The following is a 15,588-nucleotide window of genomic DNA, read 5'->3' as shown; positions in this document are numbered from 1 at the left end:
TCCTATTGCTTCAGGCACTTCCAGCTTGATGCAGTAGAGGGCAGTATAGGTCTCCTGCTTAGAGTTGCAAACATTGACAAAAGCTCTTCTCTTTTTCATTGTTGTGTTGTTTTAACCTCATAGTTAACTCTTTGGCCAGCGCACACTCTCAGCTACAGTAATCACCTTTCCTGTCTTATCGCCTCTCTCTCTCTGCGTCTCTCACGCACCACACAGACACACACAGTTGCACAAAGTGACACACGCACACACACAAAATGAAACAAGCGGCAGAAGGACAATCTCCCACGTTCTCATCTAAATCCTCCCCTCTGCTGGCTGTGGCTGTGCTCACAGGCATCAGTCACTTCCATGGCAACGCTGGCACCAAACAACGCCAAAGAAACTTAGGCAAGCATGTAAACACCCTAACAAGGCACAGGCACACACACGCACACACACACGGCCATGTGCAGATAAACAGAAATTGCTGTTTAACAGACTCTACATAAGTGTGTGTGTGAGAGACCTGTGGCGCATGTGCTGTGTATGTAATTTACACACACACACACACACACACACACACAATGAAACCTCATCATCAGCAGTGATCAAGGACTATCTCTGCTGTCGGTTGTTGCTTAGCTACAACAAGAGCTGCTTGCCTTCTGTGTCCTCCCCTCTACTCACTCCTTATGAGTTAGCTGCTAATATAATTAGGGTGTGTTTGTGTGCGTTTTGTTTTTATGCAGACATATTTTACATTAAGCATCTGCGTCAATAAGTAACTTCAGCATTGGAACCTCTCTGCTATTGTCATGCTTTGTGAAGAAGCCAAACATAAGCCTGATACTGAAATCTTCTACAAAGCAAAAAAACTAACCCTCTAGTGCCCATCGTTTCTCTAAAAAGTCTTAAATTAATTTATCTGTTGCACTTAAGGTTGTTGGATAAAATCTCTCCAACAGCAAATGCAAAGATATCAGCAAATCGTTTCAAATTTCCTGCGTATTATTTGACGTATAACAACAATAGCGCCACCCTAACATTATCTCCTGTATCTGAATGTCAGCTTGATAAAAATGTGCCACAGCTAAAAATGACATATCATTTGGATCCCGGGGTGCGTGCATGCAGGGCTGCTGTGGGCCAACAGTGTAATCTCTCCCAAAAAAAGCTTTGAAATTCAAATGTGTTGTTGCATAACAATGCCATGTGCAACCAATGAATGCCTGATAATCTTGGGGGGGGGAAATATGCACGGCCAAATGGGAACTAGATAGATCCCTGCTGTGCAGTGCCTGGGATCTGAAAACAGAGGAACAGAGAAACAAAATGAACTTAAAAGTTCTATTTCTGGCCGTGGTCACTTTTAGGAAGAGCAATTAGGACATTAAGTACAGGCTTTAGGGCCAGTTCCAACTGCATGTCTCACACACAATGGGATTAATACCTTTCCATCTCTCATCACAACTCCAAAGTATCAAACCTGTTCACACTGAAAGCATAATGAGAGAAACCGCACTTTGATGACATTACTTTTACAGTTTGAAAAACAAATCGGTATCGCGTATCTATATATACTAGAACCAAATGATACATATATAGTATACTCAAAGCTTCCTTGACAAATATCAGTTTGTTTGTACTCACGCAGTTCGAACTAGTGAGGCTTACAGTTCGGGTTAGAAATGGAGTTATGGGTTATGGAGCAAATTGGTGTCTTGTCTCCATGTTTGGTCTCCAAATTAAATACAATGTCCTTACATCAAACACACCGAGGTAATGGGTAGGTTGCTGGAAAACCAGCTCCAGTGTTGTTAGATTCAGTGCAGGGACACTGACATCACATGCAAGCTATTCTGCATTTTATCTCACAGACCAGTATAATTCGCCCTCACGTCAAAAGAGGGTGAAACCTTGATTTTAACTTTTGATGTTGGGTTTAACCAGTTTCAAAGTCTCGCTGCTTCTGTTGGTTTCCGATTTACCTCCGATTTTAGGTAATGAAGGATGCAGTAATGTCCTTATGAAGGACACGCGGAGCAACATAAATGATTGAATCATAGTTTAGGATATTCTGTAATGTAGTTCTAATGAAACATTAGAGCATTTGAAAATGTTTACAGGTGTCAATAAGGGAAGTGTCAATAAATCCTGCACATAATCAATGAATGTCCAATCATAGCTTAACAACCAAACTATAAAGTTTGGACAATGCATAAATGTTCATGGGTGTATCCATGGTGCTGAACAACTAAATGAATTAGGACACAAATGGAACCTAAAACTCTCAGAAAGCAGCATCAACCAGACAGTTACTCTGGCCAAGATTACCTTTGGTTTCCAGTAAAACTGCAAGGAACTTACGAGGAATACGTAAACCAATTTCTAGGACTGCCTCCTTCATCTGCTCAATATTGTCCAAATTAGGTACACATTGTCTTAGAGTTATGCCCAAAAAAACAGGCTGGACTACTATAATTCGTTATTAGCCAATTATCCTAAAGGCTTCATAAAAAGCCTTCAGTTTACCTAAAAGGCTGCAGTAAGAATACTTATGCAGAGAAAAAGACATAACATTCATCCATATTAGATTCTCTTCATTGGCTTTGTGTTGTCTTAAAGACTTCATAGTATCGTGTTATTCCAATAGAGTACTTCGCTCTTAGAGTTCAGTCTAAAAAGCGAGTTCTTCCTCCCCACCATCACCAAATGCTTGCGCATTGGTGTCTTTCCGATCACTGGGGTTCACTTTCGGATATTATAGGTTTTACATTGCAGTATCAGAACACTACAATACCTTTTTCCAGAGTCTTCTATATCAATAAGTATTCCTTTTGTTTCTATAGAATGGTGCAAAGAGACTGATCGGGTGTTTTAAATACCTAATAATTCCTAAAATGAGCTTAATGAACTAGCCTGCTACAGACATTTAAATGAATAAACCAGCAGCTTTGAATAAAAAGTCTGATTTTCTCGACAGCTTTCTGAAATCAAGGACTCCTTATTTTCAAGAGTTTCAAGTGGCCTAAATCTGCCATAGAAACTTTATGATAACTGAAGCCTCCATAACTAGACTATGAACATTCTGGTAATGATAAAATGAAGCACCATAGTCATATTTAGTGCTTCCAAACGTGAACATTAGTGAGTTATAAGACAGTTTTTGACTTCACACATGGAGAGATCTTTCGCATGTGTATAAATTGTGTTACAACACAATGCCCTGAATTTTAATAAGCTCTCACACACAAACAGATGGCCTACTAGATCCCAAAAATGACAGGCATACATTTGCATTAACACATTAAACTCTTCATATTAAAATAATTGTGTTTTATTTGTGTTATCAAATATTACCAAACATTCAGTATCTGTACTGTACATCCGTCAGTATCTGTGGAAATGTATCTACCCTGATTTCAGAGTTTTTTGCGTATATATAAATATAATGTTTCAATTAAACTAATTTTATTATTCAACAAAGATAACCGGAGTGATTACAAAGGGCAGTTTTCAAAATTAGGATTTCATTTATTAACAGAAAAAAGCTATCCAAATCTGCCTGGCCCTGTGTGAAAAACTAATTAACCCTTTATTTTTTTATTTCACTAGCTACACCCAGACCTGATTACTGCCAGACCTGTTGAACCAAGAAATTGCTGAAAGAGTCCTGTATGATAAGGTAGACTGAAAGATCTCAAAGCAACACGGTACCATCATAACAAACTCAGGAACTCAAGAAGGTCATTGAAATGTATCAGTCTGGAAAGGGTTACAAATGTGTTCTTTTGGGACACCGATGAACCACAGTGAGACCCGTTATCCACAAATGTGAAAACTTAGAACAAGTTTGGCTGGCCAAGAGTGGCCGGCCTACCAATATTACGGCAAGAAAACATCGACGACCCATCCAGGAGGTCACAAAAGAACCCAAAACAATATCTAAAGAACTACAGGCCTTGCTTGGCTCAGTTAAGGTCAGAGTTCATGATTCAACAAAAAGAAAGACTGGCAAAAAAATTGGCATCCATGGGAGAGATCCAATGAGAAAACCACTGTTGAACAAAAAGTGCTCAAAGGCTCGTCTCACATTCGCCAAAAAGACATCTTGATGATCCCAGAGACTTTTGGGAACATGACGAGACAAAAGTTGAACTTTTGGTAAGGTTTTAGTCCAGTTACAACAGCATTTCATAAATATAGCATCAAACCAACAGTCAAACATGGTGGTGGTAGTGTGATGGCCTGGGGCTGCTTTGCTGATTTGGGACAACTTGCTTTAATTGATGGAACCAAGAATTCTGCTCTCTGACAGAAAATCCTCAAGGAGATGATGTCACTTCATGCTCTGACGTTCAAGCTCACTTGAGTTATGCAGCAGAACAACAGTCTGAAACACACCAGCAAGTCCACCTCTTAATGGCTAAAAACTAAATAAAAAAATAAGTCCTGTTAAAGTGTGACTGATTGAAGTGCTACGGTATGATCTTAAAAAGGTCGTTCATGCCAGAGAAACCTGTTAAAGTGTGACTGAATTAAAACAGTTCTGCAAAAAAGAGTGGGCCAAAAGTCTCCACACCAATGTGGAAAACTCACAGCCAGTTATCACACACTAGATTACAATTGTTCCTGCTGAGGGTGGCACAACCAGTCATTAGGTTTAGGGGGCAATTATTTTTTCACATGGGGCCAGGTAGGTTTGGATAGCTTTCCCCTTAACTTCAGGAAGGAGTGCTACTCAATGTGAAGCCTCGCTAATTGTAGCCCTTATCTTTGGTTACAGCCGCACTACAGTGTGTTCATTTATTTAAGACACACCCACAGACGATTCAAAGCCCTGATCAGACACACTTAGATATGTAAGTGTTATCCTCATATTTGTCAAAAGCCTCTTAGAAAAAAAGGCCTAATATTAGATATTAAGCCCTTAAGTGTACCAAAAGCCTAGTGGCACTATGTGCAATGTCAGCACAGGGTAAAATTTATTTGTGTTCAACTACGCTTTAAACCTGAGGCAAAGATGTCAGCAGTAGAAAATCTCACCCTGAGTAAACCGCCGTGCAATCCGCCATCCTCAGATGCTCTGAGTGTGTGTGTGTGTGTGTGTGTGTGTGTGTGTGTGTAGGCAAGTCATGAGGGGACATTTGCATGTTTGCCTTTTCTTAAAACTCCAGAATAAACGTCTGCTCATGCCCATAGGTTATTTATGTGACTTTCATGAGAAGAAACGGCAATTCGGGAGAGGAGTAAGAGAAGGATGAAGGATGCAATCAAGGAAAGAAGAAAGAAACAAGCAAGGATGGAGAAAAGAGAAAAAAGACATGAAAAACAAAAGCAGAGGAAAGGACAGAGAGGATGTAGATTATGGAGGGAAATGAGTAGTCACTCAACTGAAAAAAAGATAGGGTCCTATGATGATGTCCTATTGAGGAAGAAAATGGATGTGGGGAAAACCTAGACGGGTGAGGCGAGCCCAGGTCTCGAAGGAACAGGTAGGCGAAGACAACACGAAAAGTCAATATTGGAGGAAAGATAGAGGGGAGAAAGAAGGAGACAGAGGAGCGGGTAACAGAGAGAGAGCCTCGAGAGCTTTGTCTGTTTTCTTGGCTGGAAAGATTTAATCAAGTTCACATCGTGCGGTGAACCACAAAGGCCCGCCACTTGTCTGAGGGGAGCCAGAGGGGAGCCAGAGAACAAGCTGAGCCTTCGCTGTTCAGACCGCTGTCGTTAGGGAGGAGGGAAAAAAACCCAACCCAAAACAAAGCAGCACAAAGCACACACTTTCTCTCCCGCCCCTCCTGTGTTGATCTTTATCTACTTGTTACCAAAGAAAAGTCTCAATCATGTTTAAAGCTGCGTGTCAGCGTTCCCATCAGTCTCATTTTCAGCTTTATTTCACTTGATGAAAAACTCTTATCTATATTTATGGATTTAAAAACTTTCATGGTACAGTAGAAGCGCTCTTTCCACCTCATGATAAAGATCTTGTATTTAGCTGAAATCATCAACATTATTATGTTAACGCTGACTGAGAAAGCTTTGTGTAGTGTGAAACATAACGAGTTTAGCGTTTCTTGACTATCTTTTTTGTTTTGTGGTCCTGGAGCTTTACTGCCTGGTGTTTTACTTTCATTTCCAGCTACAGGAAGCCCCTGTGAACTCACTGTATGTGTGTGCTTGACACCAAGCAGGAGACACATGACGTTAATGACTCTCTGTTGAACAAAGTGGAACCTCTTTACAGCTGAATAGCCAAATGGAGACCCATGTGTATCAAATAGAAGAGCAAATATTGGGCTTGCTGTACGCTGGCAGGTGGGCAGAGCCAGTATTAGACCATTAAAATACTAACCATGGCTATTTCATTAACTAGTCAGGTTAGTCTGAATAATGTCCCCCTTCAAGGTTTGATAAGTTTTTGCTTGTATGCAAGAAAACAGTCCATGTTGTCTACAAAATGAAATAACGGGTTCTCAGAGTGGGTGTCAATAGAAGCTGAATGCACTCACCAGTCAGTTCATCACATGTTTAACCACTCGTTAACATAACTACCTAATCAGCCAGTCATGTGGCAGCAAGTCAATGCATTTAGGCATGGAGGTGTGGTCAGGTCGGCCTACTTTAGTTCAAACTGAGCAGCATAAAGAAGGGATAAAAGTTGAGTTAAGTAACTTTGAATGTGTTATGGTTGTTCATGCAGGATGGGCTGGTCTGCGTATTTAAGAAACTGCCGATTTAATGGGGTTTTCCCACACAGACATCTCTCTATTTTAGAGAAGATGGTCCAAAAACAGAAAAAAAGACAAGAAAATATCCAGTCAGCAGCAGTTCTGTGGGTGAAAATGATGTGCTGATGCCAGAGGTAGGGAGAGAGGTATGCTTTTAACTGCTTTCAGCTGATAGGAAGGCCATGGTGCCTAAAGTAGGCACACAGTACAATGAAGGTATGCAGAAGAGCACCTCTGAGTCCCAAGTCAAATCACAGGGTTGCAGCAGGAGAAGTCCACACTAGATTCTGGTGTTCTAGGCAGACTTTGAGCCCCTTTTTACCAACTGAGCATTGCTGAAACGCCACAGTTTACCTAAGTGTTACCTGAATACTACCATGGTATAACAAATAAAATGGCTTTGTCCGTCCATCCAACGATCTTCTTCCGCTTATCCAGGGCGGTGTTGCGGGGGCAGCAGCCTAAGCAGAGACGCCCAGAACTCCCTCTCCCTAGCCACCTCCTCCAGCTTGTCAGGGGGGACAACAAGGTGTTCACAGGCCAGCCGAGAGACATAATCTCTCCAGTGTGTCCTGGGTCTGCCCAGAGGCCTCCTCTCGGTGGGACATGCCCGGAACACCTCGCTCAGGAGGCATCCTTATCAGATGCCCGAACCACCTTAACTGGCTCCTTTCGATGTGGAGGAGCAGCAGCTCTGCTCTGAGCTCCTCCCAGATGGCTGAACTCCTCGCCCTATCTCTAAGGGAGAGTCCGGCCATCCTTCAGATAAAGCCCATTTCCACCGCTTGTATCCACGATCTCGTTCTTTCGGTCACTACCCGCAGCTCGTGACCGTAGCTGAGGGTAGGGACGTAGATGGACCGGTAAATTGACAGCTTCGCTTTTACACTCAGCTCTCTCTTTACCATGATGGACCGCATTGTGTTGCTGTGCAATCCTGCCATCCTCAGATGCACTGTATTGCTGGAAAATAATCCATAGCTTTAATCTACTGTACAGTAACACCAATGCCAATGAGATTAAATGCACATTCCCAAAAATAAAAGCTTTAAAAAACAATAAAAAACTAAAGTGTGTGAGCCGCGGAAGGTGTAGCAGGTCCCAACTTTTTCTGTTTGACCTCTCTGTCTGATTGATTTGAGCACAAACCTAACTGACCGACTAATGAAGTAATCACATGTTGCAGCTCTGACAAATACAGACAGAGCAGCTGTATGATGAAAACAAACACAGAAGTCCAGAGTTTATATTTTATCAAAATATCAAATGCCAGTAGCAGGTGCTGCAGAGCATACTGTGGTGCATTCAGTGAGAAGTGGCACAAACACATTTAAAAAACACTGGAAGGCTGGTGGGTGTTGTGGCGTGTGTAAGCATAAAATCAAGGACACCAAGGCGGAAGAAAAAGAAGGCTTATCAATTCAGCACGGTAGCAGCCACCTATGCCGCAGTCTCAGCGAACGCGTTCACTTTCAGCAGTGTCCGTCTAACCAAAAAGACTGAGGTAACCATGTCAACGAGATCCCTGCTGTCATCATCACGGCTAATAGCCTGCCTCGTTTGCCCATCGTCACCATCCCACAAGTCAAATTCACAGACAGACGAAAAACAAGAACATAAAAGAGGACATGTAGCTGTCAGTGCGGTGCACCAGATCAAAGCAGTAAAACAGACAAAAGAGCTGGATGTTGTGTGCAGCACACCAAATAATAAACTGCAAAGTAAAAACAAAAAACTGAAAAGCACTGCGAGCAGACCGAACAATCAATGTCAGACTGATGCCGAATATTCCTCATTTTTCCCCCCATTTTGAACACTATAAACGAACACACACTTTTTTATGAAAGCAATATATTTCCACGTCAATCACATCTGCCACTCTGCTCCCGCTGTGGCTGCAGGTTATTCCTGTCTGAGCCCCACTGAGTTAGAAACTATTTATTGGCCTCAGCAATCATATTCCCTGACCACCCCTGTCTCGCCCTGCTATTGCGTGTGTGTACGTGGGTGCGCGTGTGTGTGTGTTTGAGTGTGACAGTGAGAGAGGTTGTGGAAGTGACCCAGCAGTCATTTCTCTCACTGCCAAAGGGTTTTTAACACCGGAGAGTTCTCCACTCCAGGTGCTGCTTATGACTGACAGGATAATTTGGAGGTGTTGAAAACACACACACACACACACACACGCACACGCACGCACGCACGCACGCACGCACACATTTGCAACACACAGGCTATAAAAGCAGCAATGAGTTGATTTTTATGCTGGCAAAGAAGCACGCTACATTATTTTTAGACACAAGTCACAGTTTTTTATTGAGTTACAGGCTTGAAAATTGAAGAGGATTTAGTTCCTCTTCTTTTTAAGTAAATCCTTCTGTCAAATAGCGTGATCTGGAATCAGGTAACACTTTATATTACAGCTAGGGCTGGGTAATAAAACAATAAAGATAATTATCGCAAAATAACTTTTTCTTGATGGAAACAGCAGACAAGATTTGTGTCCCAGTTCAGGGATTGCATCCTTCAAAGGCGGATTACATCAAAGCGTGGCGTTGAAGGCAAGATTCATTGCGCCCCAGTGGCAGTGGATAATTTTCTTTTTCAAAACTTTTTAAAATTTATTAAAAAAGAAAAAAATAGATGCCAAACAGCCCAAAGAAAGCAGCTGAGAAATAAACTTTAAAAAGTAATGGGCTTCATGCCACTCAGTTATCTAACAGTACAAATAACAAAATAATGAGGAACCTTAAACCTGTGGAGTCATTAAATACTTGCCAGAAAATTCAAATTTTTTGAAACTACCTGCGAAGTGAAAAAAAATTAAGTTTTAATTGTTTAAATTTGATTATTAATATATTTTTGCTACATCTGGCCTTTTTTCTTTTAAAGGTGTTTCAGGGGTGGGAGAGTCACACTGATGATGTAGAAACTCACAGAAACCCATTTATCAAATATAAAATACTGAGTACCAATAACATATCCTAATATGCAGCTTTCACTTTTACCAGAACAAGCAGTTTGTAACATTACAATTTTACCACATTGCAGTTTGAATTTATTGAGATTTTTTAAATTTGTTTTCCCCATTTTCTCCCCCAAAATAGAACAACTTCAAGGAGGATTTCCAAATTTTTTCCAGTAAAGGTCTGCGAGTTATCCACCCTGGCTTCTTAAGAGTGAAACTTGGGTAATGCTCCGGAAACATGCTTGAGCATTACCCAAGCCTACTTGTTCCTTCGACTGTATGATGTTGCTGTCAGCTTGGGTTTGCCGTATTTACTCAGCTTCTGATGTTTCTCACTGTATCGGCTTGGTTAGCCAGCAGCTCTTTTTTTTTCCACATCTGGAACCTTTAAGTCCCACAGGATGTTCGCTTCGCTGTCCTTAAATAGTTTGGCGTGTCCCATTGGGACATGGAGACTTCCAACCCAAATTCCACACAGATGTTCTTGTACACTGTCCCAACCTCTTGGTTATGCTTCACTCATATACATCATCTATCTGCTGAGGATACGTCTCAAAGAGTTTGATCTTCCACAACCTCTAGTAACAGCTGGTAACCTTCCCAAACTAGTTGATAACTGGTTTAGGCCTGTGTGACTGAGGTCTAATGGGAAAATTATGGTTCAACAGTGGAAGTGCGCGGGGAGTCTTGAGCAGCTTCGGACTGCAAATCTACCTGCAGTGAGAGGCTGTTGTCAAATGGGGGCACTGTCAAAAAAATAGTATAACTCGTCACTAGGTAACTGTTGCTTGTGCAACGAACTGAAGTAAAAACAAGCAATGAAAAGTGGTCACTGCAGCCACTGTCTGTACTTTTCACGCTGTATTTTTTAATCTTTGATGTCTTGTTTTCTTGCCTTTCCCATTCCCAGTGAGCTCTGTTACCGCTTCCATTCCTGTTCCGACCAACTTGTCCACTAATCAGCATTTGACCAACACACAGAGCATCATTTATGTCAAGCACCTCTTCATAGGCTCCGTGTGGGCAAATACCTCTGTAAACAGACATAACAGTGGTAGCATAAATTAAGCATGAGGTGCTCTAACTACACTTCCTAACCCTACAGGGATGGTGTATATCTAATTGAACTTCCCCTACATCTAGAATATGAATATGAATACATCCAACATAACTCTGAGTACTTTTGTGCAATCAAGTGATTTATAGACAATAATTTAAACCAACCTGTGACGTGTAGCCTGTCTACGCTGACCTCTATCTTGAGGAACAGGCGACCTCGGCGCTCAGTGTGGTCCGTCCCGCACAGGCTCGGCACGTTGACCACACACTGTTTGTGCACGTTCATGTCGCAGGCTTGAAAGAGACAGGAAACAGAGACAAACATACAGAGGGTTGACTTCATCTGGAAAGGACTTTGTGTTTGGCCTTTTTTTGACTTATGCGTGCAGTCATGGAACATTTCATGCTATTGCTAAATGCTAATTTAACACTTGCTAAATTTAAGGTTGAATACTTTTATAAGAGACATGTTTAGGGTAAGAGGAGTTACTGTATTTGCATATGCTGAAGAAGATGCTGATGCAAAGATCATCTTCTGCCCATGAAGAAAATATACAAAAATAATAAGTTTTCAAGAAGGAGAACCACAACGCAGGAAGATATACAGAATGAATCCAGTTAGATGCTGGCAAGAAAGTAAGTTGTGTCACTTTCAGACACATACTGACAAAGATAAAGCCCTTAGCTACTCTACTAGTGCAAAGGGGATGCCAGTGAAGCATTGCAGCTCTTTCAGATAAAACAGTTAAACAAGGCTCAAGTTTGGACACCTTTTGTAAACTCTGTAAGTCAGAATATTTCCACTGAAATATTAATTAGTTTTTCTATGAGTATTGAAGCATCACAGTGACAGAGCCCCTCAAAGAGCTGTATGCTGTGCTTACATGACAAAACATTTATTGCAGAGAGTAATCAGAAATGTCTGTTTCAAGTGGTTAAAAGCAGTAATTAAAAGCACCGCTTGCTTTCTCAAATGTGCCGTCTAGTACTTTAACATCAATAAGTAATCACCACATGGATGTGCTATAATCCCTGTGAGCAGATGAGATCACCGTTCAGCGGACTGGCAGTGGGTTGGATGTTGTAGGAAATGTGCTGAATCATGTTACAACATGAGCAAAGGCTGCTGGATTCTAATAATTAAAGATGCTCTTTGTCACGAATCAAAAAGGCAGACGAGAAATGTGTTTTTAATTATTAAATTATCGCCCTGGGATGAGCTAGAGTGCCACCTGACTTTCTTGCAGCCTTTCTTCCCCTCTATATACTGCACTTTGTCCTCCCTATCTAACCCTCCATCCGTCTCTCCTGCTCTCTTCCCTTCCTTCCTCTTCTTGGCAGGCTTGTCAGGCTGACATGCCGAGAGGAGACAAGGAGAGACGAGAGATGGGGAAGCAGCTCGTAATAGCGATGGCCTCCCCACATCAATTTGTTCTGGTGTGCTCCCATTACCATCTGTGATGAGGCCACCACCAGAGACCCACAGATGGATGGACAGAACAAGAGGAAGGGAGAATGAGGCAGGGTGATGGATGAAGAGGCTTTGGAAACAGGAGGGGGAGGAGGGAACAGGAAATGTACAGTGAGGGATATAAAAGTGGGAGAATCTAAGGAGTAAATATGTTGTTGGCGAAGGAAAAAGAGGTGTGGAAGTACGCGAGCAGGGGAAAATACCACGGACAGCGGAGGGGAAAGGAAGGGAAGAAGTGGGAGGGAAAATGAGGGAAATATGGTGCGGGATTGGGGTCATACATGCAAAGAAAAGGAAGAAGACTTGAAGGAGGAGCGTGGGTGGAAAGAATGGGAGCACACAGAAGACTCAGCAGGGCAGGATAGTGAATTGTGCCTGGGCTGCAGATGTGTCTGAGTGTAGTACAGTACCAGCCTATTCCCATCTGTTCTCATTAGGTGCGGCTCTAGGACGTAAACCGGTACAGCGTGTTTGACACGGCCGCGCTCTGCACGCTCACATGCACACATGTGAACAAGGTGATACTCACTGTCACATTTCATCCCTTGGTGGATGAGCCCGTACAGCAGCGAGCCACAGTGGTCACAGAAGGTTGGACTGCCGTATGTGTGAATCTTGAACTTGTGCTTGCTTCTGGGGTCCTGGGCAACACAGACAGAGTGAAAACAGTAAGATGATTACAGCGCAAAAGTCATGAGTCACACCTCATTTCTTTTTATTTTGCTTCCATTGAGTCAGACTTTCTGTTTTAAAGTGGTCTTGAGCAATAGTTTTTTTTTTTAGACATTGGCTGCTTTTTCATTTATTTTCAATTCAGTCCTTGACTATGACCATTTTCAGAGTATTTTTATATTTGTTAATCCATTTAACACTGATCCATGAATCAGCAAAGAATGCTAGGGTTAAAAAAAATTGCAAATGTAACAGTTTGATGGATATAAAATGAAATTTCTGTACCAACACAGGCATTCTCATAGTTTTTAGTTTTTATCTACAGCACATAAACGGTGTCTGTATGTCACGTTCTTAAGAAACAGGAACAAATCCAGCAAAGAGCTGCCACAGGACCTGAGGGCTGTTTCTTTCATTTCAAATAAGCCATCCAGATTAGAGGTACAACAATAAGAGTCCACAGCCATCTGTAAAACACAGTGTAGGCTTTCTAATAGTCATATTTCATCTGATAATGATAATGATCCCTTCCTCAACAGTATTGAATACATTGTACATGTCAGGTTTTCAAGCTTGGAGTTTCTGATCAATTATGACAGCGGTGCTCCACCCCCAGGCCACGTACCGGTCCGTGAGTCGTTTGGTACCGGGCCGCGAAAGTTGAGGCTCGGGTGTGAAATGTATGGTTTTCAGGGTTTTTATCGTTAACTCGGTCTTTTCCCGTGTTGTAGTTGTGTGTCTTATTTTGAAAGAATTATTTATGTTACCATAGCGACCAGAGAGCATTAAGGGGCAGAAAGGAGGATGTTACTCTCAATGGTGTTGGTGCATTTCAGGAGGATGCTGCTAATAAAGTTACACAATTACACAGGGAATTCGCATTTATTATTATATTTACAAAATACCAGAGTTTTTGTCTTGGTCGTATCATTTTATTTTGTTGTATTTATCTACGACACCTTAAAGGCCGGTCCGTGAAAATATTATCTGACATTAAACCGGTCCGTGGTTGGGGACCGCTGAACTATGACACAAGAATCTTAGAAAAAAATTGATTGCAGCTTAAGAATTTTTTTTGCAACATGTTAAATCAACATTTCTTCCAATGTGTTCACCAGGTTAGCTAATTTCCACAGTCACCACAAAATAAACATAGCTATAATTAAAGGCCTGCAAATGAGGGTGGATAAACCCCCACCAGCGTTGCCTCCATCATTCTGAAATGTGTCAGAGTGGCTGGATGTGTAATTATCCGGGCCACTGACTGAGTAAGTGGGCCCGCACCACTGAAAAATGCCCTTTTCTCCACAAACACGCTAAATCAGATAAACAAGAAAATGACAGAAGAAGAGCGCGAGAGAGATGACAGCAGAGGGAGGGCGGAGGAAAGCCTGTGTGTGAAAGAGGAGGGAGCCGTTAGGGTGTGATTGGCAGGGGAATGACTCAGTGGCGTGAGGGTTCCAGAAAAGTCTAATTAACATGTTCTTCTTTTAGTAAACTTGCCTATTTTTACCCCTTTCCTCCAGCCTTTCTTCGAGGCTTTTCTTGTGAGGAAAAAAAAAAAGACGTAAAAACAGATGGCGTTGTGGTCAGGCCCCTTGTGTCCCGACTGTCTTTTCTCTCGGGCATTCTGCAGACCATTTTTACCTACTTATTGCTGCATGAACACTCCTTCCTCTCCATTATTCAATTGTTGGAACAGTGAATTTATCCTAAAAGAGACTTGCTGAGAGAACTGCAGACACCAGGGACCCAAACAGCAACTGAAGAGATCTCACATCTCTCTGCTCTCTGTTCCTGTGCCTTTCTTTGTCTTTATCCAGCTTTTTCCTCACTCCTTTCCCCAGCAATCTGTGGACAGTGAGCCCAGGAAGTTTCTTGCTTTTTCTGAAGCTTTAAAGGATTTTATAGGTTTTCTCTCTTTAACTCTATGTCACTGTCTCTTTGCTTTTGCTCCCACTCCTCTCAGGAGCTAGGGCTGTAATAAAATTGTATTTTTTTCTCATGCGCTTGCAGCCCGAGTCTTTAACTCAGCATTACAGGAAGAGGCAGGGCGTGAAAACATAACGTGTTTAGTAACCTTGGATTCCGAACAATGTACTGGTGAAGGCGCACAGATAAGTGCAGATGCACATCATAACCAAAATCTAATACCTGCACAGGCTCAAACTAATTCAATATTTCTCTCTGCCTCTCTTTCTGTCTCTCTTTTGAACTGCCTGGCGATCTCTAATAAGCAAGATGATGATATAAGACATAACACCATCAGTACCTCAAAATCACCACATACTTGCCCAAAAACCTCTCTTAAAGTTAGAATCAATTAAGCATACGTAGCATAAGCAGCCTGGAGTTCCTGCTCAAAACCAATTTGCAACCAACCTCCACAACTACTCCCCCTTCGCCCAATCACTTGTCTGCTCTCTTTTGTTTTGGGGTCCCTTGCTACTGCTGCTTTAATCACCTCTGGTGTTCAACAGAAGCATGGGAAAGGATGGGGCGTTCCCAGAACAGAGTCACATTACCAAATGTGGATGGGCAGATATCAATAGAATCTATATCAATGCTGGTATCGGTATTGGATCGATAGTAGCCCAATGGGATCAACACTTCTTCTATCCCCTAAAATCTGTTTGTAGTCCACAGAATTGCACATTTAAACAACAGAAGTTGACCCAGAGTCCTTTACAGACTCTTTGGGGAGCTGG

At 42.0% G+C, this 15,588-nt stretch overlaps 1 protein-coding gene across 2 annotated transcripts in view; it reads right to left on the bottom strand.

The window, feature by feature from the left end:
• The window catches only part of prkcab (protein kinase C, alpha, b), a 118,879-nt gene that overhangs the window by 26,222 nt on the left and 77,069 nt on the right, over nt 1–15,588 (bottom strand). For both annotated transcript variants that reach the window (XM_005461073.4, XM_003456365.5), the window contains exons 4-5: nt 12,738–12,849; nt 10,903–11,031 (exon numbers count right to left, since the gene is read on the bottom strand). In XM_005461073.4, coding sequence (XP_005461130.1) covers nt 10,903–11,031; nt 12,738–12,849 — 241 coding nt within the window. The remainder of the gene's footprint in view (nt 1–10,902; nt 11,032–12,737; nt 12,850–15,588) is intronic.

The sequence above is a fragment of the Oreochromis niloticus genome, linkage group LG4 (genome assembly GCF_001858045.2).
Source record: "Oreochromis niloticus isolate F11D_XX linkage group LG4, O_niloticus_UMD_NMBU, whole genome shotgun sequence".
Classification (NCBI taxonomy): Eukaryota; Metazoa; Chordata; class Actinopteri; order Cichliformes; family Cichlidae; genus Oreochromis; species Oreochromis niloticus.
This window is presented reverse-complemented; position numbering and strand designations above follow the sequence as displayed.